Source organism: Rousettus aegyptiacus, unplaced genomic scaffold (genome assembly GCF_014176215.1).
Source record: "Rousettus aegyptiacus isolate mRouAeg1 unplaced genomic scaffold, mRouAeg1.p scaffold_m13_p_8, whole genome shotgun sequence".
Taxonomy (NCBI): domain Eukaryota; kingdom Metazoa; phylum Chordata; class Mammalia; order Chiroptera; family Pteropodidae; genus Rousettus; species Rousettus aegyptiacus.
The window spans coordinates 30,411,443-30,437,204 of record NW_023416311.1 but is presented as its reverse complement, the minus strand read 5'-3'; the positions used below and the strand labels follow the sequence as shown (position 1 = coordinate 30,437,204).

At 38.7% G+C, this 25,762-nt stretch overlaps 1 protein-coding gene and 1 pseudogene across 13 annotated transcripts; one reads left to right on the top strand and one right to left on the bottom strand.

The window, feature by feature from the left end:
* The first annotated feature begins 2,226 nt into the window (after positions 1 to 2,226).
* ZKSCAN5 (zinc finger with KRAB and SCAN domains 5) lies at positions 2,227 to 24,660 on the top strand. 13 transcript variants are annotated; one of them, XM_036226254.1, is made up of 8 exons: positions 2,764 to 3,227; positions 3,480 to 3,988; positions 7,376 to 7,514; positions 11,649 to 11,731; positions 12,011 to 12,146; positions 16,344 to 16,504; positions 16,647 to 16,766; positions 22,358 to 22,572. In XM_036226254.1, exons 2-8 carry the CDS (start codon positions 3,575 to 3,577, stop codon positions 22,388 to 22,390), a joined length of 1,086 nt encoding a protein of 361 aa, XP_036082147.1. In that variant the 5' UTR covers positions 2,764 to 3,227; positions 3,480 to 3,574; the 3' UTR covers positions 22,391 to 22,572. The 13 variants fall into 13 exon arrangements, 12 of the variants coding, with proteins under 12 accessions (XP_036082145.1, XP_015976022.2, XP_015976031.2 ...); XR_004952680.1 differs by having other exon boundaries at positions 2,767 to 3,227; positions 16,647 to 16,952; XM_036226252.1 differs by lacking the exon at positions 2,764 to 3,227 and adding an exon at positions 2,227 to 2,272 and having other exon boundaries at positions 16,344 to 16,952; positions 22,358 to 24,660.
* On the bottom strand, positions 13,431 to 13,549 carry LOC118607447 (annotated as a pseudogene).
* Positions 24,661 to 25,762: the final 1,102 nt, after the last annotated feature.

The following is a 25,762-nucleotide window of genomic DNA, read 5'->3' as shown; positions in this document are numbered from 1 at the left end:
CAAGAAGGAAGAGAAATTTTCCTTGAGTGCTCAGAAAAAGGACACTACATGACATAATGGACAATATCTTAACAAGATCTCCAGAGTAAACAAGATTAAAAATTTTTAATGTCCATTTACCGTTAGCTGATGGTAGGTATCAAAGCACAATTCAAAAAAGCTGATTATGTGAAGGAAGAAGAGTGTAGTTTAAGTACGCAGCTCTCTTAAGTCCTGGTTTAACATAAGGACAAAATTCAACGTGCCTAGGGCAAGACTTTTCAGACCTTTTGCCATGCCATGCAGGCTGATGGTTATATAAAAAGTCCATTCCCAGAACTACCTGGATCATCACCCTTTTTCTCTCCTCTTAAGAGAATATATCTTATCATGGTATATTGTAAAAATGGCCACAAAGGTTTTAAACAAAAAAGATAAAATACCAGGAAAACACTTTGCAGTTCCTCTTGTCAAGAAGTTAGGTATTTCCCCACCTTTTGAATTTGGGCTGGCCTTGTAGCTTGCTTTGACTAACAGAATGTGGCAGGAGTGATGTCGTATGAATTTTGAGCCTAGGTATGAAGAACCCTTGCAACTTCTGCTTTCTTGCTCTTGGAACTTGCCACCAACAAGTGAACAAGTTTGAGATAGCCTGCTGGATGATGGGAGGCATATGACTGAGTTGCCACCTGCACTTCAGCTGACCATGAACCAATCCTGCAAAAGAGAACTGCTTAGCTTACCTGTAGCAGACAATAGACAAAAGGAGACCAGCAGAAGAGCCACCAAGATAACCCCAGACCAAACCGCCAACCCACAGTCATAAACTAAATAAATGGTTATTTTTTTAGGTCGCTAAGCTAGGGAGTGGCTTGTTATGCAACAAAAGCTAACAATTATACTTTTAAAAACTAGACCAACCTAATTCCAATATTAACAACAACAACAACAACAAAAGATAAAATATTTAGAACATAAAAAGATATGTGCAAAACCTATGTGAAGAAATATTTTAAATACTGCCAAAGGATCCAAAAGCAGGCTATTTTTCCACAAATGGAAAGACAAACCATGTTCTTGGATAGAAAAATAAACTTTGTACGGATGTCAATTTTCCCTAAATTAATGTGTTAAAAGTGATTTCAAAAAACATTTCGTTCTGGAACTAGATAAAATGAATCTAAAGTTAATTTGGAAAAAATAAAGAAGCAATAATACTTTAAAAAGAAACACGATTGTGAGTTTTTGCCCTAAGAGATATTTAAAAACCAGTGATTAATCCTCAATAAATTAAAACAGCATGGTATTATCACATCCGTAGACAAATAGACCATTGCAATAGGTCTAGAAGAAAAAATCTAAACGCCACGAAACATACAAATTTACTATGTGATAAAGACAGCGTCACAAATCGATGGGGGAGGGGGGTATAAAGATAGACCTTTTAAAAATAAATGTTGGGACAACTAGATAGTGATTTGGAAAAAGATAAAGTTGGATCTACCCTTGTTGTATCAAAATGATACACCAAGATCATTTTGAACGGATGAAAAGACCCAATGTTTCATTGTGAAACTATGCAAAGTTCTAAATGTAAAAAGTGAAACCATACAAATACTACAACGCACCAAACGTACGGCAGTGTCAATTTAAGCCGCTCCACCTATCTCTTTGGAGATAGGTGATTTTCTGCATCGCCTTCTTCCTATTAGGTAGACCACAGCGCTGGCAACACAGTCTTAAAACCCATCCCTGATTGAAAATTCATCCCATACACTAAAAATCAACTCTCAGATGTATCCAAAGATGTGTGTCTTCTGATTCAAAGTGGAGTCGGTAAGTCTCATTTTGGCATCGTGTGAAAGAGTGGTGATAGTGACTGTTGTCTTGCCTGTCGAATAGCTTTGTAAACAGATACGAAAACGAGAAATTATTAAGGATGGGATTCCCTTGACTGGAGAAGCCCAGTATAGACGACTCTGCTCCTCACAGGAATGCAGGATTACTGCCCTTACTCTACCCAGCAGGGAAGGCAACGGGTTTCGCCAGGCAACGGTTTTCGCCACCCACCGCCTTCCAGCGGGAGCCGCGGGGTTAACGCCTCCTTGCCCTCCTGCATTCTGATAGGTCGGCAAGATTGACGTTACAAAGAGAACCGCAGCCCTATTGGTTAGCAGGTATGGTCCGCGCTGGGCTTTCTGGGATATGTAGTCCCAGGATCCGCTGGCTCTGGAGGTTCGCGAGTCTGACGTCGGAGATTTCTGTCTTGAGAGCCGACTGAGATGATAAAGAGGTGGGTGTGTCTGGAGAAAGGTGCAGGGAATGGCGAGATTCAGTGAAGAAACTGAGATGCGAGGGTTGCGAGCTCGCAGAAAGGTATGGACCTACTTCGAATTGGGACGCAGAGTGTTGAGGGTGGGGGAGCGCGAGTTTCACGGCCAATCAGATACTAGCAACTGTTGCCTTAACAACTGCTTCGGACACCTAAGGCCACGCCCCCTGTCCGTACTCCAAAGAAAAGGGAGGAGCCCGGGCTGTTTAAATGGCCTTGGGTTTGGGTGGGGAAGGAGGGTAGCCCTGTTTTCTCCACGACTCCAGTGGCCTTGTCACTACGGCTCCGTGGGACGGTTTCGGAAGGTAGAACTGGGATACCAGGCCGGCGCCCCATCTCCCCGCCGATTGGCCCATAGCCCCTCGGGGGCGGATCCCGGGCTGGCACCTCCTGCCTGCTGCGAGGCGAGGACCTCCGGGATTCCTAGAGAGGACTCGGAAGTGCAATCGCGGTTGGGATTTCTAGCTCAATCCTGTTGGACTGGGAAAGCTTGGGCTCGCTTACTTCCGGCGGGGAAGTGGTGCGAAGTGTCGTCTTCGGTTTTCTTCGTTTGTAAGAAGCAGCCCATTTTCCCCAGCGTTTATTGCGGAAGCTTGGTCTTCCAGGAGAGCTCCCCGGGTCTGGAGCCTCGGGGAAAGGGAATGTTCTTTGTGTCTAGACGGTGGTCCTGCCTCTAACCTTGACTGGGCCGGTCTAGGTGTTTACGAGGTCAGGGTCGATTCCGAGGAATCCAGGTCCAAATCTCTACTTATAACCCTGCTTTTCTTTGGGACCAATGAAGTCTACCGTTTGTCCGTCAGGCCCTTTTGGCTTGAAGGACAGGACCAATTTTGACCATTGTAATATTTTTGACCCTTGTTCTGACTTAAGTTTGGCTTATGGTAGAGAGAAGAAGCGACTGCTTCTGGACTAGTTAGTAAGTCTTGTCCTATTATTTATATGAAATTTAATGTTCTTCACCAAAATTATGTTGGGCCAATGTCAGATTTTTATGGCTCGTTTACATTTTTTAAATGTTAGAAATATTTTTTTTTTTTTGTAGTTTACGGGATGGAGTGACAGCTGCCTTGTAGTTCATATTTTTAAGTAAATTGTTGAGTAGTCATCTTTACTATAGATGACCTTTTTGTCATCTCTTTGCTAATAATGATTTCCAATATATCGGTAGGTTGCACACTAATGAAAGCGCCCTTCAGAAAATAAAGAGCAGAAAACAGATCAGTGTAACACAGCTAACCTGGAGAGACATCCCTCTGAGTTGGAATGATAATGACAGATTCTGGGGAAGTTACAGACTTGGACCCTCCAGCTGAGACTTCGCAAGAACAAGAAGACCTTCTAATAGTGAAGGTGGAAGAAGAAGACTGCACCTGGATGCAAGAGTATAATCCACCAGTATTTGAGACTTTTTACCAGCGCTTCAAGCATTTCCAGTACCATGAGGCATCAGGCCCCCGGGAGGCGCTCAGTCAGCTCAGGGTGCTGTGCTGCGAATGGCTGAGGCCGGAGCTGCACACCAAAGAGCAGATCTTGGAGCTGCTAGTGCTGGAACAGTTCCTGACTATCCTGCCTGAAGAGTTCCAGACCTGGGTGAGAGAACATCACCCGGAAAATGGAGAAGAGGCTGTGGCTGTGGTAGAAAATATACAGAAGGAACTAGAAGAACGCAGACAACAGGTGAGTGGAGACATTAGAGCAATGAGGAAGGAGAGGAAGAGAGTTAAGGAGCTGCTAAGCAAGGGTGAGATCCTTAGCACTCTGGTGCTTCATTCATATTCTTTTGTTCTCCTGGGATTAGGTACACTGTGGAGATTTCCTGGCATTCCAGCAAAGAGAAGCAGTATCCAGTGTGTTAACCTGGAGAAGACAATCTGCGATTTTATTTATTTTTAAAATTACTGTATTTATTTTTTGAATGACATGATACAAAATTCAAAAGGTACATAAGGTTGTAATGAAAAGTAAGTTTCCCTCCCACCCCTAATTCCCCAGCTGCCTAGTTCTTCTCACCAGAGGCAACTGCTGTTACACAATTCATGTATATCCTTACAGAGATACACCATACTGATATATAAGCATACATGACATGCTTAAAAAAACACAAATGTTTTAAAATCACTGCGCATTTCTGCATCTTGCTTTTTTTATATATCTTGATTTATTCCGTGTCCATGCAAATGAAGCGGCCTCACTCTGAAACTGCATTATATTGCATTGCATGGATGTACCATAATTTAACTCCTATTAAGGGCCCTTTAAGTCGTTCTTAGATTGTTTCTGAATTTTTACTGTAACCAACTTTGCTGCAATGAATATCCTTTACATACATCATTAATTGTAGAATGAATGCTTAAAAGTCCAATTGTTGTCTCAGAGACCATATGAATTTGTAATTTTGACAGCCGATGACAGATTACCCTCTGTAGAGGTTATACCGATTTATAGTCCCAACAGCAATTTTTAAGAGAAATTCTTTGCCCACAGCCTGATAACACAGTGTTATCCAACTTTTTGATTATAGCCAATCTGAAAGATGCAATTTTGGTGTAATTTTAACATGCATTTCTCGTATTATGAGTGGGTTTGACCATAGTATGTATTAAAAGTGTTATGCCTATACTTTTTTTTTGGTAAATTATCTATATTATTTACTTATTAGAAAAAGTAAGCACTGTGTCTGTCATTTATGTTGCAAGTGTTATTTTCCTATGTTGTTTTTCTTTGCTTATAGAGATTTTCGCATTGCAAGGTATTTAAATTTCTGTGCAATCAATTTAAATCTTTTAATTTTGATTTTTGAGTTTTGTGCCACACCTAGAAAGGTCTTCTCTACTACAGTATTGTAAGAGACTTTTCTCATAGTTTTTTTTTCCTTTTTAATACTTTTAAATGATTGATAAATCTGGCATTCACTTTGGTTTAGGGTATTTGGTATGGTTACAACTTTTTTTTTCCAGATATTTATCCAGTTTCCCCAGCAACTTGTATAGTAATCCCCCATTTTCCTCTTTGCTTAAAATGCCATCTTTATTACATACCAAATTCTGCATGTATTTGGGCCCATTTCTGGTCTTTTTATTCCATTTTATTCATCTTACTGTCTGTTCAATATCAATATTTTATTTATTGGAGCTCTGTAAAGTGCTTTGGTATTTGATAGGGCTACCCTTCCTTCCAATGTTTTTTCTTTTTTTTTTAATGAACTTTAGAATTACTTATTTAGTTTTTATTATCCAAAAATCCTGTTGGTATTGTATTAGATCATATATTAATTCAGGGAGGATTGCTATCTTTATGTTGTATGTCTTTTTGTACTTTCTTATTCATTTATAACTCAACCCTCTACTTTCTTGTTGTCGCTAGTCTCACACTCTCTTAAACTTGAATTTTCTTTTTGTAACAAACAAACAAAACTCCTGGGATCATAGGGCTACAAGAGTTTGAGGCTGGTTAGAGAATTTTCTTTATTCTTCAGAGCTATTGCACTTTAATGTAAGGTATCAGTCTCATTATTCTTTACCTCTGAGTAAAGGATACTTCAGGATTCTAGAACATCAAGATCCTCAGCTGGTTTAGCTCACTCCATGAGACAAGTGGGCCGTGGAGAGAGTTACTGCTGATCTGTGGCCAGACCCTGCCGCTCTACTGAACGATTGTCCTGCCAAGGGGATGTTCAAACCTTACTATTGCTTCTGTAAAAATGGGAAGTAAAGGTTCACGGTGCCATCTAGTTATTCCTTTTTTAAACCTAATTTGGGACATAAGAGACTTTTTCCTATTTTTTATAGTAATAAATATTAAAAAGCATAGTTTAAAATAAAAAAGCATTTTTTTTTTAGTAGAGGATTTACAGTAGATGTTACACATTTACCTCTCTCAGTGTGATTTGCAGCCCATCTTTGGAAGGGACATATAGTGATGGTCAGGATTTGAGGCCAGAGAAAGGATTTCGCACAGGTCTCCACAGTGCACTTTGTCTTTCTCTCTGCCTACCTTCTGTATCCCTGACATTGTTCTTCAGCTTTATCTCCAGACAGTTCTTGTTTCTGGCAAGCCTTTCCCAGGCCTTATTCTTACCCTTCCTCCTTGGTTTCCCTGTCCTAGTCTCAGGGGATATCAAAGGCTGCTTTGCTTCTTTGGTGTCTAGGTACCCTTTGACATATTTGGTGTCATCTTAACTCTTGTTCTGAGCGGGTCCACAAGGACACAGACTACCATGCAAAGTGACTATCACTTTGTTTCCCCACCATCACTATGTGTCCCTTCCACAACTGTTTTATAGCTGCCTCTTAACTCCTGTACTATATTTTGCCAGTACTAGGAGGATTAAATTCTACAGTGCTTCGAAACATATGGCGAATATATCACAATGCAGGGTTTTATTACCTGCTAGGATGCTCCTGTGCTAGTACCTTCCAGAATAGACAGGTTGTGGCAGAGTAATTGTGTGTCCCCTAGGGTTGAGCAAGAGCTAAGAACAGAAAGGAAGACTGTAGCACACCAGACATGCACTAGCTCCAGTTATGGTGTTGGTCTGCTAGGGAACCAAGTATAACTTCCTGAGTCTTATCATTGATCTTTCCAACTTTCTTACCTCTCTCACCCGTTCACTAAACTTGACCACATTGGCCTTCTTACGATTTCTTGACTATACCAAAAACCCGCTTTCTGCCTGCGAGTCCTTGCTTGTGTTCTTTCTGCCTGCAACACTTTTTACTTTTCTCCTGCCTGGCTTCTTTCATTGTTTAGGTGTTTACTTAAGTAACACTTCCTTAGAAAAGCTTTCATTGGCCACCCAGTTTAAAGTAGGTCTCAGGTGTTCTGCCTTGTGGTACCACTTTCTTCTTTCTAACATATAAGTATATATTTGTGTTGATATGTTCAATGGAAGTCGTCTTCAACTAGACATTACCCATGTTATTAAGCCACCATATAACCAGTGCCTGGCTCATAGACACACATTAAATATTTGATAAAGGAATGAATGAAAGAATAGTGTGAATTTACAAGATTCTTTCATAGCCTTCTTGGTAATGTACTGATTGGTGTGGTTGTGGTTGTTAGATTGTGGCATGTCCTGAAGTCCTTTCTCAGAAGATGGTGCCACCAGGAGCTGTGCAGGAGTCCTTCGGTCACCAGCTCCTGTCTCTGAACCCCCAACCTGAACAAGAGCCACAGAAGCCTCATCTCCTGGAGGAAAATGGTGAGGATCTATGATTCAGCGGAACAAATGTGGCTAGAGAGTAGGTGCCGTCGGGGCAAGCAGTGTCAGCAGACTTTGGGCTGGGCATCCTCTCTGCAGTCAGGAGGAGATGGAGGTTGTGGAGGGTTGGGGACCTGGAATTGAGTCCCTGGTGTTAAAAAAGAGGTCAGCATATAGGATGGCTAAGAACTGTACCACAGTTCTATTCAAGAGCAGTAATGCAGATGATGACAACTATATAGATACTGTTAAAAGAGCCACAAAAGTATTTTACAAAAGTATCGTAATTGTTTTGTAGGAGTTTTTCAACTCTACCTCATAGATTTTGTTGTTTTAAAGCTTATGTAAAAAAAGCTTTCCAATTCCTAACTGCACTCATTTCTGGCTGCTCATTCGATTTGGAGTCTTATTTCAAACAGTGCTTCACAATGACTTTAAGAACATTTGCTCGCTCTCTCTCTCCTTGTCTTCTATTAACCTGTATTAGATACATCAAAGAAGAAATACGCACAGCTGAGTGTTTTATTTATGATATATATCCACAAGTCTGCAGTCTCTAATCAGAGAAACTTGCTATTACATATAATTTAGAATTCAGAATTTTTCAGGTTAAATAAGATAATAGGATTTGTATACCGTATATTACACTAACAGGATTTGAGGTGGTACTCCATAATCACACACATTAATATTTTGTAGTTAAATGTGTGCATATTTCCAGTAAGTGGATTAAATGAAAACTTTGAAAAGCTTCACATATAATTTGGTAAGATTTTGTTGTCAAAGTAGTTCAATGCCTAACTTAAAAAAACCTTCGGTATTTAGAGCTTTGGGATTTCAGAATTGTGGATCAAGAATTGTAAACCTGTGCTTCCTGTTTGGCCCCAAGCTTTATTTTTGGATCCCCTTCTGGCAGGTCTTTCACTTGATATGTCCCAAGGCTCTAATCTTTTCCAGCTTTCCCTTCACTGTGGTAATAATAACTAAGTAGCAGCAGCAGCAGCTATTACTTCTGTGGTACTTACTGTGTGTCAGGAACTGTTCTAAACTTTACTTGTAGGAATTTGTTTAATCTTCAATATATCAGGAAAAATAGTCTGTACTGTGACCATCTGTGGCCAATAGATTCTTTTTAATTATTTTTATAGTTAAGTCATTTTATGCATAATTTACAGTAGAATCAAAGGATAATGAATAATTTTTAAAGAAATTTTAATAAAAATTAAACCTCTTTGTATCAAGTATATTTTGAAAATAAAAACATCGTACAAAAATAAAAGAATACTGCCGTAAAATACTTTCGCTTTAACAAAATGAATACTGTCCTTGCAGCAAATTGAGATAGTGCAGAATCATGTTGCAAAATATTATGTGATGAAGTCCTTCCTGTTGCATGACTCACTGGATGAGATGGTCATATTCCTTTTATGAAATTAGAAATACAGTGTTTATTGTTGATTCTTGAGTTTGAGAAAAGTTATCTAGGATATTATCATTTGTAGCCTCATACAAAGATTTCCCTTATACTTTCAGTTTCATTGTTATCATTAGAGAGCACATTCTCTCTGTCTTCATAATCTTCTCATTCATCTAATAATAGTAAAATGATTGCAGATTTTTTCTCTTTGACGATATAGGTGGAAAATGAGAAACTCTGAATTCTCAACTATGTTTAATGAAAGCTAAAAGCAGTGTCAGTAGTTTTATACCTTCTTGAAGATGATGCAGAACTCTGGGCAATGCACTTAATACTTTGGGAATAGTGAAGAATGATGATGTATTTCACTATTGTGTCGTCCTAACTATTTCTTTTATTCTCTCGTTTTCTTATTTTAGTCTTTTATGCTCTCATTGGAAATAATTAATGAATAATGATAGTAAAAATTAAATAATTCTGAAGATGATGAAATAGAAAAATGTTTAATGATACAGGAAAAGTAAGATCACTTTGATCTCAAAATCTATTCTAGATTTGTAAAAGGGTCCAGCAGATCCATATAGAAATTATATAATAGGATGAGTTTTATTCTATTTTTTAATAATCCTAAAGCAAGTGTTCTTTTTGTTCTTCAGAAGGCCTCTAAAGGAATACAAGTCATATAATTCCAGTCCTTAAAAATAGTTAAAACTTGAAAATAGAAACCAAAAACCAAAATTGTATTTAATAACCCTAGTTGGCATACCAAGGGTTAATGCTCAAACTTACCCAGTGAAGTGAATAGGTATTGCTGTTATCCTCATGTTAGAAATTAAGAAGGTAAAGTTCCAGTCAAGATGGTGGGACATAAAAATTTTATGGAAATTTTTATGAAAGTATGTCAAATTCAATCATGAAAAAAAAAAGAAATTAAAAAGCTGAGGCCTACAAAGGTTAAGTAATTTGTTCAAGGTCACAAGCTAGTAAATGACAGAGCTGGGATTTTATTTTAACGCAAACGGTCTAGCTCTGAATCTACACTTTTACCTCATTCTGTGCTACCTTTAACTTGGGAGGACTCTACCATCAGGCCCTCTCAAGTGTAGAATCCTGTCCTCGAATCATGTCATCTTCCCTCCATTTGCAGAGTCTCATCAGATCAGGCTACTCTTTTCTTCTGTTCCTAGGTGCTGCTTCTCTTCTCTGGCCTGTTAGCCAGACCCTAGCCAGTTTCTTTATCCCATCAAAATTAATATTGTTTGTTTGTTTGTTTGTTTGTTACACATGAGGTAGCATTCCTCATGCCTTTGATAGCACTGAGGGCTGGTTTTCTGCTCAGGGGACAAATTTGAGCTTGAGAGGGGCAAAGTCATTTACTTAAAAGCTAAAGAAACAATGGATTTCATGGAAACTTCAACAAATAAGTAGAATTATTTGGAATGTAATTATAATTAGAATGTAGTCTATACTTAAAATTACTGTTAAGTAGATCACATTTATCCATTTCTTCAAGTCTTCTTTTTACTCCTTAGGAACACTCCTGTTTTCAAATGTTGTCTCTGTTTTTGGCTTTTATCCATAACCATTATCTCCTCCTTTTTGTGTCATTGCTCATTACTTCCCATTCCTTGGACACAAGCAAGCTAAATATGCACATACATCTCCAGAACTGGGTGAGCCATAGCAAGGTGTAAACTGTCAGGTTGAAGGTTAATACCAGCTGGATTTGTCCAAGTTGGGGCACACATAGACAGTGAGGTCTGGATGCACCATGCATCTTGGACAAAGAACAAGCAGAGGTGATAGCAGAAGGTCAGATGGTCATCAGCATCTAGAGATCAGACCCTCCAGGCATTGCACATTTGCTCTACCTGCAAAGTACCCTTAATCCCTATTCCACTCCACTTCTACTTCCTGTAGAAAGGCTTTTCTGATTCTCCTACCTCCCTCTCTCTATTCTGTAGGCGCCCCTCCTGTGTTCCTTTGGGAACTGGGGTGAACTTCAAGTTAGTACTCTTTAGCCTATTCTTGAAGTAAGACTTATATGTCTGTCTTCCCCGTTAGACAGTGAAGTTTTGGAAAGTAAGAATTGTTTTATCTGCCCATTCCTATAACACAGAGTTGATTTATTACTACTAATTGGCTGACTATAAACCACTCACAGTAATTCCTTGAAGGGAGAGACTGTGGACTAAGATTTTGCTAATCAAAGTGTGACCCAAAGAGCAGCAGCACCAGCATTACCTGGGAGCTTGTAAGAAGTGCAAAATACGGGGGCCGCCCCAGATCTTTTGAGCTAGAGTCTTCCCTGTACCAAGATCCCCAGGCAATTTGTTTGTACATTAAAGCTCGAGAAGCCTTGGGCTCTAGTCAGTGCTTTAGCTCCATGGAAGCTGTGGAACTCTGGTTATTCTTTGAGATAACTAGGTTGGATCTTGGCAGAGCAGAATACATCCTTATATAGGAATGGTACAATCTGCAGTCAGCAGCAGGGACTTGCCTAACCAAAGCAGGAAGTCTAGATTTTTTGGGAAAAGGGTACATATAGGGTAATTGTTGGAGTGGCCAGTAAGTCAAGGGTGTTAAAAGCCAACCAGAAGAATCTGGCTTTGATGTATCAGGACACCATTGTGGATTCTTGAGCAAAAGCGGAATATGATGGCAGTTGGAACTGAGTAAAGATATTCTCACTAACACCTCTTTTTCTCACCCCTCAGCCCTTCCTGCTCTACAAGTTTCTTCCCTTCCCCTGAAGGACAGCCAGGAGCTGACAGCTTCACTTCTCTCAGCTGGGTCACAGGTGAGCTGGCATCCTTGTGCCTGCAGTGAGGCCCCATGTCTATTCTTGGACAAGTAGCTGCCTTAATTCTGAATCTGTTATCAGTTCTGTCTCTTTAACTAGAGACCAGGCCCATCTTGGGTTCGTACTTTAATGTCTGTTTTTATTCTATTCAGTACTTCCCATCCTGTTTGAAGCGTAGACCCTCCCTTTATTTCTTTCTTTAATGCACGAAGTTCTTCCCCTCACTCCAAATTTGAACAAAGGGAATGGGAATTTAGTGGAGATCTCATGTTTCAGAAGTTGGTGAAAATTGAAGATGTGGCTGATGTGGCTGTTTCCTTCATCCTGGAGGAATGGGGACCTTTGGACCAGTCCCAGAAGGCCCTCTATAGGGATGACAGGAAGGAGAATTATGAGAGTATTACTTCCATGGGTAAGACTTATTTTGTCTGCATGGATTAGGACATCTTAATTTTGTAATAAAAAATGTTTCTAGTACAGATCATAAAAGCATGTATGTTTTAATTGCTATAACTTTTTTTTCTGTGAAAAGTATTATATCTATCATAATAAGGTTATGACTGAACACTGATGATGCTTAGGGGATAGTGTTTGTGATCCAACAAATACAGTCTTTTTACCATTTTAATAAAAGAGCTTAAAACTAACAGGTTTGGATCTTTTAAAATTTTAATTAAAATTTTTTTAAATTTTGTGTTTTTTTAAACAGAATTGGATTTTAACAAATTTGTAGTAGTTATTGTATCCTATTCCATGACAAATTGAATCTTTCTTAACTGAATAATTCTCACTTGTGAAAGTGTCTCAGACTTTTTTGAATAACTGCTTATTATAGTAGTAATTTCAATATCTCGATAGCATTTATTCTCTTCTTCTAATGCATGATTGGCTAGTTCAGTTACCATTCTCAGAACACTAGTACCTATTTTATGATGTTTGCCCTATTAGCATCTACACTTTACACATCATGTCTTTTCTTGAATTTTGTGCCCCAAAAAGATTTTGTACCTCTTTCTAAGTTACGATCCTGGAAACTAATATTTGATTGTGCTGCCTGGGGCAATTATAAAAATTTTGGCACTGTGGCAAACGTTTTAGAACTTATAGCATTTAGCTTCTTTTGAATGACTTCTTTTAGAAAAACCACTATATATATACATATCAGGCACACTGGTAGACTTTAGACGAAATACATAGATACTGCCAGATTTCTTTTGTAAAGGATTATACCAGTTTACATTGTTTAAGGGATTTTGTTCATTCATAGGCTTTTATTTAAAAGTGTGAAAACTAACTCATGCTCTTTTAAAGTTTCCATTTCTTTTATTACTATTGATACGTATATTCGTATTTCCTTTTCATGGATTTATTTGTACATGCCCCCTATTTATCTGTTGAGATCTAGTGGCCTTTCTTCCCAAGGAATTATTTATGTAGTGTATTATTTTAATGCAAAAATTTTTTCATTCTCTTCTTTTTAAATTAAATTCTAATATCTAACTTGTCTAATCTTAAGTCTATTAGTATTATTTTCCTTTTCACTTACTTTACAGGTATTCGTTGGGTTTCAGAGTTGGAGGTTATTGACACAGCTCTTTTTTTTTTTTTTTTTTTTTTTAAGGCGAGGCAACCCTTGGTTGACCTCACAGACTGCAAGGATCTTGTCAGTTTACAATCCCTTATTTTTTGTTTTTTATGCCTACAGCACCAGGTCTTCCTAGGTGGTCTCCCATCCAAGTACTAAGCAGGCCTGACCCTGCTTAGCTTCCAAGATCAGATGGGATTGGGTTTGTTCAGAGTGGCATGGCCATAGACCACAGCTCTTTTCTATACCATTCTCCAAACAGTTTAAAATTTTTACTTTCTCATTTTTCTTCTCATTATTCATTTCTTTATTAATCTTATACTCAGTATACTCTTTTACATTAAGAACATGTTCAGAGGTTTCTGCTTCCTGAACTTCTCTGGGAAGAAAATAAATGAATCTTGGAAACAGCTGTTACCAAGGATGGCTTTAGATGTTTGGGAACACGAGACAGTTTCGTTGAACATTGCAAAGGAGAGGAAATTTGAGAAAGATCTTATAGATAAGCTTTCAAGAACTTTGTCTGTGAAGGGGAAGAGAGGGAAGGCTGGTCACTGAAAGAATATATTGGTTATGAGAGGTTTTAAGTATACTTAAAAGCTATTGGAAAATAACTAGTTGAGATAAGTTTGAAATGTTGGGGCAAGGAAGAGCATGTAATTGATGTAGAGTGGTCCCTGGAAAATAGGATAGCGTGATGAGATCCAGGGTATAGGAGGTAGGATTAACCTTGGCCAGGGAGAGAGACAGCTCCTCCATTGTGAGATGAGAGAAGGATGAAAGAATAAGGGTGCCATCAAGTTTATAGTTCTAGTTGTAGGATGTCCAATGAGTTCTTGACTGGATAGCTTTGACCTTCCTAAAATAGGAGACAATAAGTCACTCGCTGAGAGTGAGCAGGCGAATGGAGTAGAGGTGTGAGTATAATGAACTTTTGTTATAAAAAGGTCATTCGTGCACATAGTAAAAACAATTTAGATAGTATAAATGGGTATAAAATGAAAAGTGAAAAATTATATAATTGAATTAACCAATGTTACCCCAGTAAACTTAAATTTAAAAAAACAAAGTAATATATATATATATATATATATATATATATATATATATTCTAAGATCACTAGTAAAGTCCTATAAAATAAATCTTTAAAATATAAAAAAAAAGTAAAAAAAATAAAATGAAAAGTGAGCTACCTACCCTTACTGATACTCAGTCTCCTAGTTCCTCACAGAGGCAGTGACTATTACTAGTTTCTTGATTGTATCTCTAAACATATTCTTTGTCTGTACAAGTTTGTGCAAAACAATAGCATATCATACACACTTTTGTTTTTTAAATACAGTGATATATCTTGGAGATCACGACAGAGACATTTTGATGTAGCTACGAGAAAAAGGAGTAGGGAAACTAGCCAACCTTAGAAACAGAATGCCAGACAGCACCAGTGAGATTGATAAGCATGAATTTTTAAAGTACCAAATCTGCCTGATTAGATGTTTTTGTAACACCCCACCCCTACAACACATACACACATGCGTGTGGGCACACACACACACAGTGCATTACTCAGAAGCCAGGTATAGCATTGAGCTATGAGTTCAATTGAGCTATTGAGTTCTCTGTCAAATATACATAATACCTCTGTCAGGGAAACCAGGAGAATCAACAGAAAGCTTTGTCATATATGTGAAGAAGAGGTGGGGAAACAGGAAAAAAGCAAATCTGGAAACCAACCGGAATAACAGCCTGTATAATCTCTGTCTCTGAAAAGGGCCATTGTTAATAGTCCCAAAGAGGTGCATTGGGCTAATCTGATTATTTTCAAATTCACCCCCAGAAAAAGAAAGTCATGAGCTTGTTTGACTCGTCGAATGGGAGAGAATTATAAGAATAAAATGTGTGAGCATAAGTAGATATGAATAAAAGAGAGAAAGAAGTATTGTGATAGCTGAGATTACCTGCTTAGTTGAATGGAGTAGGAAAAAACATGTAAAAAGTCTGGTTTTGTGATAGAGTTTTTTTGTTTGTTTGTTTTTATGTTTGTTTGTTTCCACTATTAAAATGTCTTTTTAGGAAGAGAATTAAGTAAAAACAGTTGGGAGATAAATTAAAATTAAAGTTGTCTTCATGGTACAAGAATTATAACTTCTCTGTCAAAAAAGGTAATATCTACCTCAAAGGATCATCGTAAGGATTAAATGCCATAAAATCATAAGGCATTTAAAGGCATAGCACCTGGTCCACAAGTATGCATGCAGCAAACGTTAGCTTTTATTACCATTATTATTATGTAATATTTGAAAACAACTTTTTCTTTTATAGAAAATTTGATTAGATATAGTTCTCAAGAGGCCATGATCTGTCTCTCTAGCATTTAAAAAATAATATTCCTTAACTTTTGTCAATTACTGAAGATTCGTCTTTTCAAACCATATTAAATGTCAGTGTTTTGAGTAAAATATATGCTGTTAATCCAGTGTCTTAAACATCTATATTTGTTGTGGACTACTGACAGTAGTTATTGAGAGTAGTAGATCTTTTTTGGGTATAGAAAGAATGACTTTCCTTTAGAATAATTTATACCAAACTGAAATTTTGAGGGAATTGAAAAAGCTAGAAAGATCTTTCTTCTCTAAGCTATGACTAAACGGGAAGAGGAAAGTGAAGACTGGGTTAGCTATAATAACAGATTTAATTAAGAATAGTTAATATTGTTCAGGTATTCACAAATGGGTACTGTATGTAAGTACCATACCAAGAGAATGTCATCATCATTAAATAGAATAACTGCTCTTCCAGTCTCATCCTTCTGAACCATTCTTGCCAACCCTTTCGTCTTTAATCTGTCTCAGTTTCCTGCTTAAATATTCTTTATCCTGTCCCTGTATTATAAAGTCATAAATGTCTTTACAAAGTCATGTGCTCATGTTGGTTTTTTTATAATTATTCTATATCCCTTAGACATTTCCTTTCTTCTAATGCAGGAAATGGCTGAGTTTTTCATTTTCCTTCTATTATTTCAGATTACGAATCCAGTAATGACAATATGGAACTCATAGTAAAGCAGATTTCTGATGAAACTGAATCACACTGGATGACATCAGGAAGCACTGAAAGGAATGTTCCACAGAGTCAAGAATTTGGAGAAGTTAATGACCTTCATGGCATGGTAGACAGGTGGCAGGTAAACCCCACTGTGGGGAAGTCAAGGCAGAACCCTTCCCAGAAAAGAGATCTTGGTGCCATTACAGACATTAACCGTAAGCAAAAAACAAATGCCGAGAGAGGTCACAAATGTAATGATTGTGGTAAATTTTTCCTTCAAGCCTCCAACTTCATTCAACATCGGCGAATCCACACTGGTGAAAAACCATTTAAGTGTGGTGAATGTGGGAAAAGCTATAATCAGCGTGTGCACCTTACTCAGCATCAACGAGTCCATACTGGTGAGAAACCCTATAAATGTCAGGTGTGTGGAAAAGCCTTCCGTGTGAGCTCCCACCTTGTCCAGCATCACAGTGTGCACAGTGGAGAGAGACCTTATGGATGTACTGAATGCGGGAAAAACTTTGGTCGGCACTCCCATCTGATTGAGCACTTGAAGCGCCACTTCAGAGAGAAATCCCAAAGATGTATGTGTGATGAGTTTGTATCGGTGAACAAACAGGGGCAAATATTGTTTTATTAGCTTTGAACAATAATAGCACAGATGGATTGTGATACTAGGAGCAGTAGGAAGGGGCATAGATTACAATCTATTTTATTATACTTTAATTGCCAAATTAGTAGGCAAAACCCTATGCCATCTCCCTGATATCCACAACTTCCCTTTCTCGATAGATGCCTGCTTTCAGTTCTATCTGTTTCTTCTGGTTATTCCATATTTAAATAATTCTGCTATTGCTTTACTCATCCATTTTAGACACTATCTACTGACTTTCTATTGTAAGCGAGGATTTTGACTCTTTTACTTCTTTCTCTCTTCCCCCTTTCCCCAATTTAGTTATTTCACTTATTTTGTTTTAAAATGGTAGAAAAATAGGACAGGAAGTTTGGAAGTAAGAAATTGGAAGAAAAAAAGTTGCCCATAATCCTACTGTCCTAACTAATAGAACTATTATTAGGTGTATTTCCTCCTGTCCTTTTTCATAAGCCTTTATTTATATAGTTGTCAGGTACAATTAAATGTTAGACGTACATGTTTTCCTGTGTTACTCTGCCCTCCTGTTTGTTATTTTTGACAATCTGCTATTGTGTGGAGACATCACAATTTACTTGGCTGTCCCCCAGTTGAATTTTTTTTCTTTAATAGTTTCTTTTTTTTAATTTTCAATTACAGTGGGCATACACTATTTGTTTCAGGTGTGCAACATGGTGATTTATATACATCTATATCACTTATGAAGTGATCACCCCAATAAATTTAGTCTCCATCTGACATCATATATAGTTATTACAATATTATTGACTGTATTACTTATGCTACACTTTATGTCCCCATGCCTATTTTGAAACTGCCAATTTGTATTTATTAATCCTTTCCCTGTTTTCACCCAACCTCCAAATCCCCTCCCATCTGGCCACCACCAAAATGTTCTCTCTCTCTATGAGTTTGTTTCTGTTTTTGTTCTTTAGATTCCACATATGAGTGAAATCATATAGCATTTGTCTTTCTGTGTCTGACTTACTCTATTCAGCACAATACCCTTTAGGTCCATTCGTGTTGTTGCAGATGGCAAGAGTTGATTCTTTTTAAATTTTTTTTTATGGCTGAGAAATATTCCATCTTATATATATACCACCTCTTTATTCATCCACTAATGGACACCCAGGTTGCCTCCATGTCTTGGCTGCTGTAAATAATGCTGCAATGAACATATGGATTCACATATGCTTTTGAAGTAGTGTTTTGGGTTTGTTTGCATAAATACTCAGAAGTGGGATTACTGGGTTCTTCTTTGTCTCCTGTTATAGCCTTTATTTTAAAGTCTATTTTGTCTCATATAAGTATTGCTACTTAAGCTTTTTGTTGGTTTCTTTTTCCATGAAATGTCTTTTTCCATCCCTTTACTTTCAGTCTGTGTGTGTCTTTTATCTGATGTGAGTCTCTTCTAGGCAGTATATGTAGGGTCTTGTTTTCTTATCCATTCATCCGCCCTATCTTTTGATTGGAGCATTTAATCCTTTTTTCATTAGAAGTAATTGTTGATATGAAGTTATTGCCATTTTATTACTCATATTTTTTATCTCTTTTGTTTTCCTTCTTCTTAAAGAAATCCCTCAAACATTTCCTGTAATACTGATTTGGTGTTGAGGAACTCCGTTAGCTTTTTCTTGTCTGGGAAGCTCTTTATCTGTCCTTCAGTTCTAAATGATAACTTTACTGGGTAGAGTAGTCTTGGTTGTCAGTTCTTGCTTTTCATCACTTTGAATGTTTCCTGCCAATCCCTTCTGGCCTGCAAAGTTTCTGTTGAGAAATCAGCTGACAGTCTCATGGGGGCTCCCTTGTAGGTAACTAATTGCTTTTCTCTTGCTGCCTTTAATATTTTCTTTTTGTCTTTAACCTTTGGCATTTAATTATAATGTTCTTCCTATGGGCCTCTTTGGGACTCCCTGTGATTGCTGAGCTTGTATGTCTATTTCCTTAACCAGATTAGGAAAGTTTTCCATCACTATTTCTTTAAATAGGTTATCAGTATCTTGCTCACTCTTCTCCTTTTGGTACCTCTATGATGTAAATGTTGGTATTCTTGATATTGCCTCAGAGGTCTGTTAAACTATTCTCATTTTTTATTTTTTATTTTTTTGGATTCTTTTGTCTTGTTGCTGTTATGATTGGCTGTTTTCTGCTACCCTATCTTCTAAATCAGTGATTAGATTCTCTGCTTTATCTAATCTGCTGTTGATTCCTTTTAATGTATTCTTCATTTCTTACTGGTTCTTTTTTATGTTTTCTATCTCCACTTTTATGTTTTCGGTCTCTTTGTTAAAGTCCTCACTCAGTTCATCTACTCTTCTCCTCAGTTCATTGAGCATTCTTATAACCAGTGTTTTGAACTCTGCATCTAGTAGCTTGTTTGTTTCCATTTTGTTTAGTTCTTTTTCTGGAGCTTTGTTCTATTTTTTTATTTGTGACATCTTTATTTGACTCCCCGTTTTGGCTGTTTCCCTGTGTTTGTTGCTATGTATTAGGTAGAACTGCCACTCTTAGTAGAGTGGCCTTACGTAGGTGTCCTGTGGGCCTCAGTGGCACAGTCTTCCCTGGTCACCTGAGCCAGGTACTCCAGGTATGTCCCTTGTATGGGTTGTGTGTGCCCTCCTATGGTAGTTGAGCCTTGATTGCTGTTTGCACATTATTGGGAGGGATTGACCCTTGGGCTGATTGGTTGTGAGGACTGGCTAGTAAGGGGCAGATTTTATGGAGCAGGATTCACTTTAGCAGGGCTCTAGTGCCTGCTGAGTCTGTCCTTTGGCTGTGTGGTTCTCAAATACAGTCCTGGGTAGTGCTCTAGATTAGTCCAAAGCCAGCCACTGGGCATGCTGGTCCAGGGGCCTCCTGGGAGGGGCTCTAGCCACAGTCTGTGCCCTGACTGGGGCCACCTGACAAGAGTCACCAAGCAGTCTGCAGATGGTCACCAGCCAGTCTGGGCTTGTAGGTACCTCAAGAGGCCAAGCCAGGAACTGAGTCCAGCTGCCACTAGTGCCAGGCTTGGGCTACTCAGCAAGAAGTACGGGACACAGTGAGGCCAGATGCTTCTTGTTTGGGTTTTGCAGACCTGCCTGTGAAAGACTTTAGGAAAGTACACAGCATGAACCAAGACAGGCTTTTTGTATGGAAAAGCCACTGGAAGCAACTTGGGTGGGCCGAAAAGTTGAATGGGGTGAGGCCTCAGAGAATCTCCAGGGCGGGGTGATAGGTATTAGCCTGGTTGACGGACACTCAGGTATGGCAGCCACCTGTGTCTGCACACTGGGTGGAGGAGGGCTCAACAAAGGAACAATGGATTCTGCCAGTACTTCTGTCTGGAAGAAAGCTGCCCCTCCAGCTCTCACCCTGAAGCCATTCAATTCAGTTCCTCCTCGTGTGTCCCTGGTGCCTTTCGAGCTACTACTCCAGCCCTGAAGCTCAGAGCAAGTGAGGCCATCAATTAATGAGTCCGCTTGTGGGCCCCTTAAGAGGAATGTCTTTGACTCCGGCTACCCTCCATCTCAATCAGGCACAACCTCTGCTGGTTTTCACAGCCAGAGTTGTGGGGACTTCTCTTCCCAGCACTGGGACCCTGGGCTGGTGAGCCTGGTGTGGGGTTGGGACTTATTGCTCCTCTGGTGGGACCTCCATAGCTGAGATATCTCTCCTGATTCTCAACTGTTACATGTGGGTGAAGGACCATCCTGTTTAGTATCTCCGCCCCTCCTACCAGCTTCGAGATGGCCTCTTTTGTATGTCCACAGTTGTAAGATTTCCTGTTCAGGCTACTCCCAATGATGTTTCTGTAGTTTAGTTGTAATTTTGACGTCATGCAAGGAGGTGAGCACAGTGTCTACGTAGTATGCCATCTTGATGGGAAGCCCCCACTTGAACTTCTAATTTTTTCTCTTTTGTCCTGATAACTGTGCTTATGTCTTTTTCTATATTTGGGACTATTTTCTTATAATAAATGCCTGGAAGTGGGATTGGTGGATGAAAGGCCAAAAATATCTTTATGGCTCTTGATACATATTGCTAAATTGCTTTTTGAAACAATCATACCACGTACTTTCTTTCAGGGTTATCAAAAATTTGTTGTATTCTTTTTTACTAATTTAGTTATAAATGAGATTTAGTCATTTTCTTGTTTGTTTACTTATTTTTTTAATCTATTTAAGTGACTTATATAAGATGGCATTGCCTTAATTAAACTGTGCTTTGAATTTAACGGCTCTTATTAACATTATTCAGAAAAGTCTTAAGACTGGCCAAAGTATTTAATTTTAAGTTATACTTTTAATGTTCCCAAACGTAGCTACTTGTCATTCATATTAATAGCCACTGCCACCTCTTTCATCATGGAATAGAAATTGTTGTAGTTCATAGTGTCTTGAAAGTTATGAGTTAAGCTGAGCTATCTTCTCAGCCAGTTCTATCCCATTCTACTTGGTGACTGTTTCATTGGAGAAATCTGTCTAATAGGACTCTGGACTTGGAAAGCAATTGCTTTAAAATAGTATCTTTTCTTTTCAATCTTTCCTGCAATTGTTCTTATGACTAATTTCCTAGTTGATCCCTACCTTCCCCATATTTTTTTTTTTTTTTTTATGAAAGGAGGGATACTTTGTGTGCTCATCAGCCATATTTATTGAGAACCTCTAGGTTAGGTTCTTGGGACACAGCAGTACAGAGAACAGATGCAGTTCACGCTCTCAAGCTGATGATCTGGTGGGAGTAGCAGATATTAAAAGTCTATTCAAAACTAGACAGATTTGAATAGATGAGCATTTCCAAAGGAGAAGTATTGGGTGCTGTAGGAGGGAAACTGAAGGTGGAATGTTGGCTAAGGTCGAAGAAAACAGAGATTGATATATCACCTACCCTTGGTGTTACATCACCAAGCTATAATCAGTGTGTGCACCTAACTCAACATCAGCAAGTCCACACTGGTGAAAAACCTTATATCTGTCATCATGTGGGAAAGCGTTTAGAGTGAGGTCCCATCTTGTTCAGCATCAGTGTGCACAGTGGGGAGAGGCCTATTAAGTGTAATGAGTGTGGGAAAGGCTTTTGGAGATGTTCTCACACCTTGCTGGGCATCTGAGACTCCACTATAGAGAAAAATCCCATCAGTGTCATAAATTTTATACTGGTTCATTTTTCTTTTTTTTCCTGTTTCCTTATCAGATATTCTTCAATTCTATATATGCTTCATAACCCTTTGCTTCCCATTCTTCTAGTTTTCATCAGTTCACACCATAGTTTTATTTGATTATTCTCTTTTTTCCTGATAGTTTATTTTTCTTCTGTAAAAGAACTGATGACATTTGCATCTCTTTGTTTTTTCAGGCAGTGACAAAAGAAGTAAGAATACAAAATTGAGTGTTAAGAAGAAAATTTCAGAATTTTCAGAAGCAGACATGGAACTATCTGGAAGAATCCAAAGAAGTGTTTCTCAAGTTCAAGATTTTGGGGAAGGCAAGTTAGATAGAAAGCAGTGCATTCCCATGAAAGAGATACTGGGACAACCCTCTTCAAAGAGAATAAATTTCAATGAAGTCGCATATGTTCACAAAAAATCCTCCACAGGAGAGAGACCACATAAATGTAATGAATGTGGAAAAAGCTTTATTCAGAGCGCCCATCTTATTCAACATCAGCGAATACACACTGGGGAGAAACCATTTAAGTGTGACGAGTGTGGGAAAAGCTACAATCAACGTGTGCACCTAACTCAACATCAGCGAGTTCACACTGGTGAAAAACCTTATACCTGTCATTTATGTGGAAAAGCATTTAGAGTGAGGTCCCATCTTGTTCAGCATCAGAGTGTGCACAGTGGGGAGAGACCCTTTAAGTGTAATGAGTGTGGGAAAAGCTTTGGGAGGCGTTCACACCTTGCTGGGCATCTGAGACTTCACTCTAGAGAAAAACCCCATCAATGTCATGAATGTGGAGAGATCTTCTTTCAGTATGTTAGCCTCATTGAACATCAGGTGCTCCATATGGGTCAGAAAAATGAAAAAAGTGGTATTTGTGAGGAAGCATATAGTTGGAACCTAACAGTGATTGAAGATAAGAAGTTTGAGCTACAAGAGCAGCCTTATAAGTGTGACATATGCGGGAAAGCCTTTAATTATAGCTCTGATCTTATTCAGCATTACAGAACTCATACAGCAGAGAAAACCTATAAATGTGATATATGTAGAGAAAACGTTGGCCAGTGTTCCCACATAAAACAACATCAAAAAAGCTATTCCAGCATGAAATCCCATCAATGTAATGAATGTGGCAGAGGCTTCACTCTGAAGTCACACCTTAATCAACATCAGAGAATCCATACTGGTGAGAAACCCTTCCAATGTAAAGAATGTGGAATGAGTTTCAGTTGGAGTTGTAGTCTCTTCAAACATCTGAGAAGTCATGATAGGACAGATTTTATAAATACCTTAAGTGTGTAGGTGTTTCCATTGTAGCACAGCTCTTACTCATTTTTAGAGAAGTCTTACTGAAGAAAAACCCTACTACTATAATGAATGTAATAACAACTTCAAGCAAGTTCTCCAGCTTAACCATCAAAACTACAGATATGTGGAAATCCTTCAGTTAGAATTCAGGAACAATGGAGAACAATAAATAGATATCTGTTTGCTTTTTCCATTGAGAAATACTTTCATTAGCATCTTCATGGTTAAGAAGGTAGGCAAAAGAGAACCCATAGATAAAGCGGATGAAGGAAAGCCTTCAGATGGCACTTACTCTTCATTCGAATCTCTGAACATTGATACTGAGGAAAGCCTCATAAATTCAATAGAAATAAGCTTATTTGTGGTTTCTGCCTTGTTTGACAGCTTATCTATTCAGGGAAGAGCACAGATAAAGAGAGAACCCTTTAGCACAATATCCATTTTGGTACCTCAGCAGTGAACCTTTCCTAGAAATGATTATACCAGTCACTAGAATGCTCCAGTCATTGTTCCCATCATAAGTATTAAACCCCTTGAAAAGAAATCGACTTAAGATATTTATATATTGGCAAAATTGGGGTCAGAGGCTGGATGGTATACGTTCCTACTCTCATTCAATCTACTTCTCCATGAAACACTACTTTTTTGTTTTGTTTGATTCTGCTAGCATCAAGACTAGCTATTAGAGGAGTTAAGTTTGTCAGTTGAGGAGAAACTGTTGGCTAGTCATCTTGAGAATAGGGGAGAGGGGCCTTAACTAAATAGAAAAGAGAAGACAGGCCAAGCCGTGGACTGTTTATTTTCTGTTACCTACAAGAATGAGGGCAGCTATGTCCATAGTAGGAATTGGACCAAGTTAGGAATTGTGGCTCAAGCAGTAGGTGTACCAATTCCTAGTTGCTCTGAAGATAGATCTCCCCTATAGCATAATGGTATGTAAAAATGAGTTTCAAGTTGAGTCACAGCTGTATTTGAAAGGAAACATTAGGTGCAGGGAGGACATGGTCTGGTTAGGCCTGCCTTGTGAGGTCTGGGTAGGAGTTGTGGGGGAAAAAAGATGACATGGATAAAAGGGTTAACCTGAGTCTATTTGCTAGAGAGAGTGCTTTGGGGTGCTTTTAAAGTCCTACTTCTACTTATTGCCTAGCGTACAATAAACAATAAATACTTGTTGATTATGTTGTACACTGGTGTCTTGTTCAGATCCCCTTGACCAAGCAGGCATACTCATCCCCTAGCTGCTATAAGTTTGGGCTGCTAAATGCTTACAGCTCTTCACTTCTTCAGAGACTCTGGGGAATTGCCCTCAGATGGTGGGAGCTGCCTCACCCAGGAGTTATCTTCCCTTCCCACTGCCCAGATGGTGACTGATTAATATGGGGGTACAAAAGGGTGATTCACTTGTGTCAAAACAGAGGTAGAGTAGTTAATGCTCCAGAACCCATCCTTTGTGGATCAGGCCAAGGCCTTATGAGACTACATCTATGCTTGGCTCTTGCTTTTCTTGATCCTGTTTCATTCCCTCCCATAAAGAATTTTTCTGAAGAGTACACCCTCATACAATCATGTGGCTCTGAATCCCCGTCTCAAGCTCTACTTTAGGGAACCTGATTTGGTGCTGTGAGCAGTCCTAGGAGGCTGACTGTAAGAATGAATTATGGAGTTGGCTACTGACCATGATGCAGTGAGGACCTCATTACTGATGGTGGAGTATTGGTAGTCCCTGGTATGTGGTGGCCATTCAGTTGTGTGATGTTCACTGGTAAACTGGAATGGTAATACAGGTGGAAAGGGATGTACTGACTTGGGTAAGATTTGCTGGGTGGGGGAGGGGGAATGAAAATACAGAATTTGTGGTTCTTGTTGAAAGTGATTGCTTGAAGAGAAAAAATGACACACTTGACAAATAACCACTAAATGCAAAGTGTGCCAGAGGGCCTCCTTGGGAGCATTAAGTTTTATTTCCTGCACCTAGAATTACAGAGCTAAATGTTAGATGTAAGACTTGAGAATGACAACTTCAGTAAAGCCTAGTGTTAATGTTTATTGAGCATTTGCCACGTTCTAAATAGGCCAAGTGCTTTCTGTGGATCATCGTACTAATCCTCACATTTTGAGGCAGTTTCACTTATTAGCACTCTCATTTTAGAGATGTGAAAAACTGAGGTTCAGAATAGTTAATTCACTTGCCAAAGGTCATAAGCCCTTGTAGTACAACTCGCATTTGAACCCAGATCACTTAGCCCCAAAGCTAAGCTCTTAAGCACTAAACTATACTGTGTCTTAT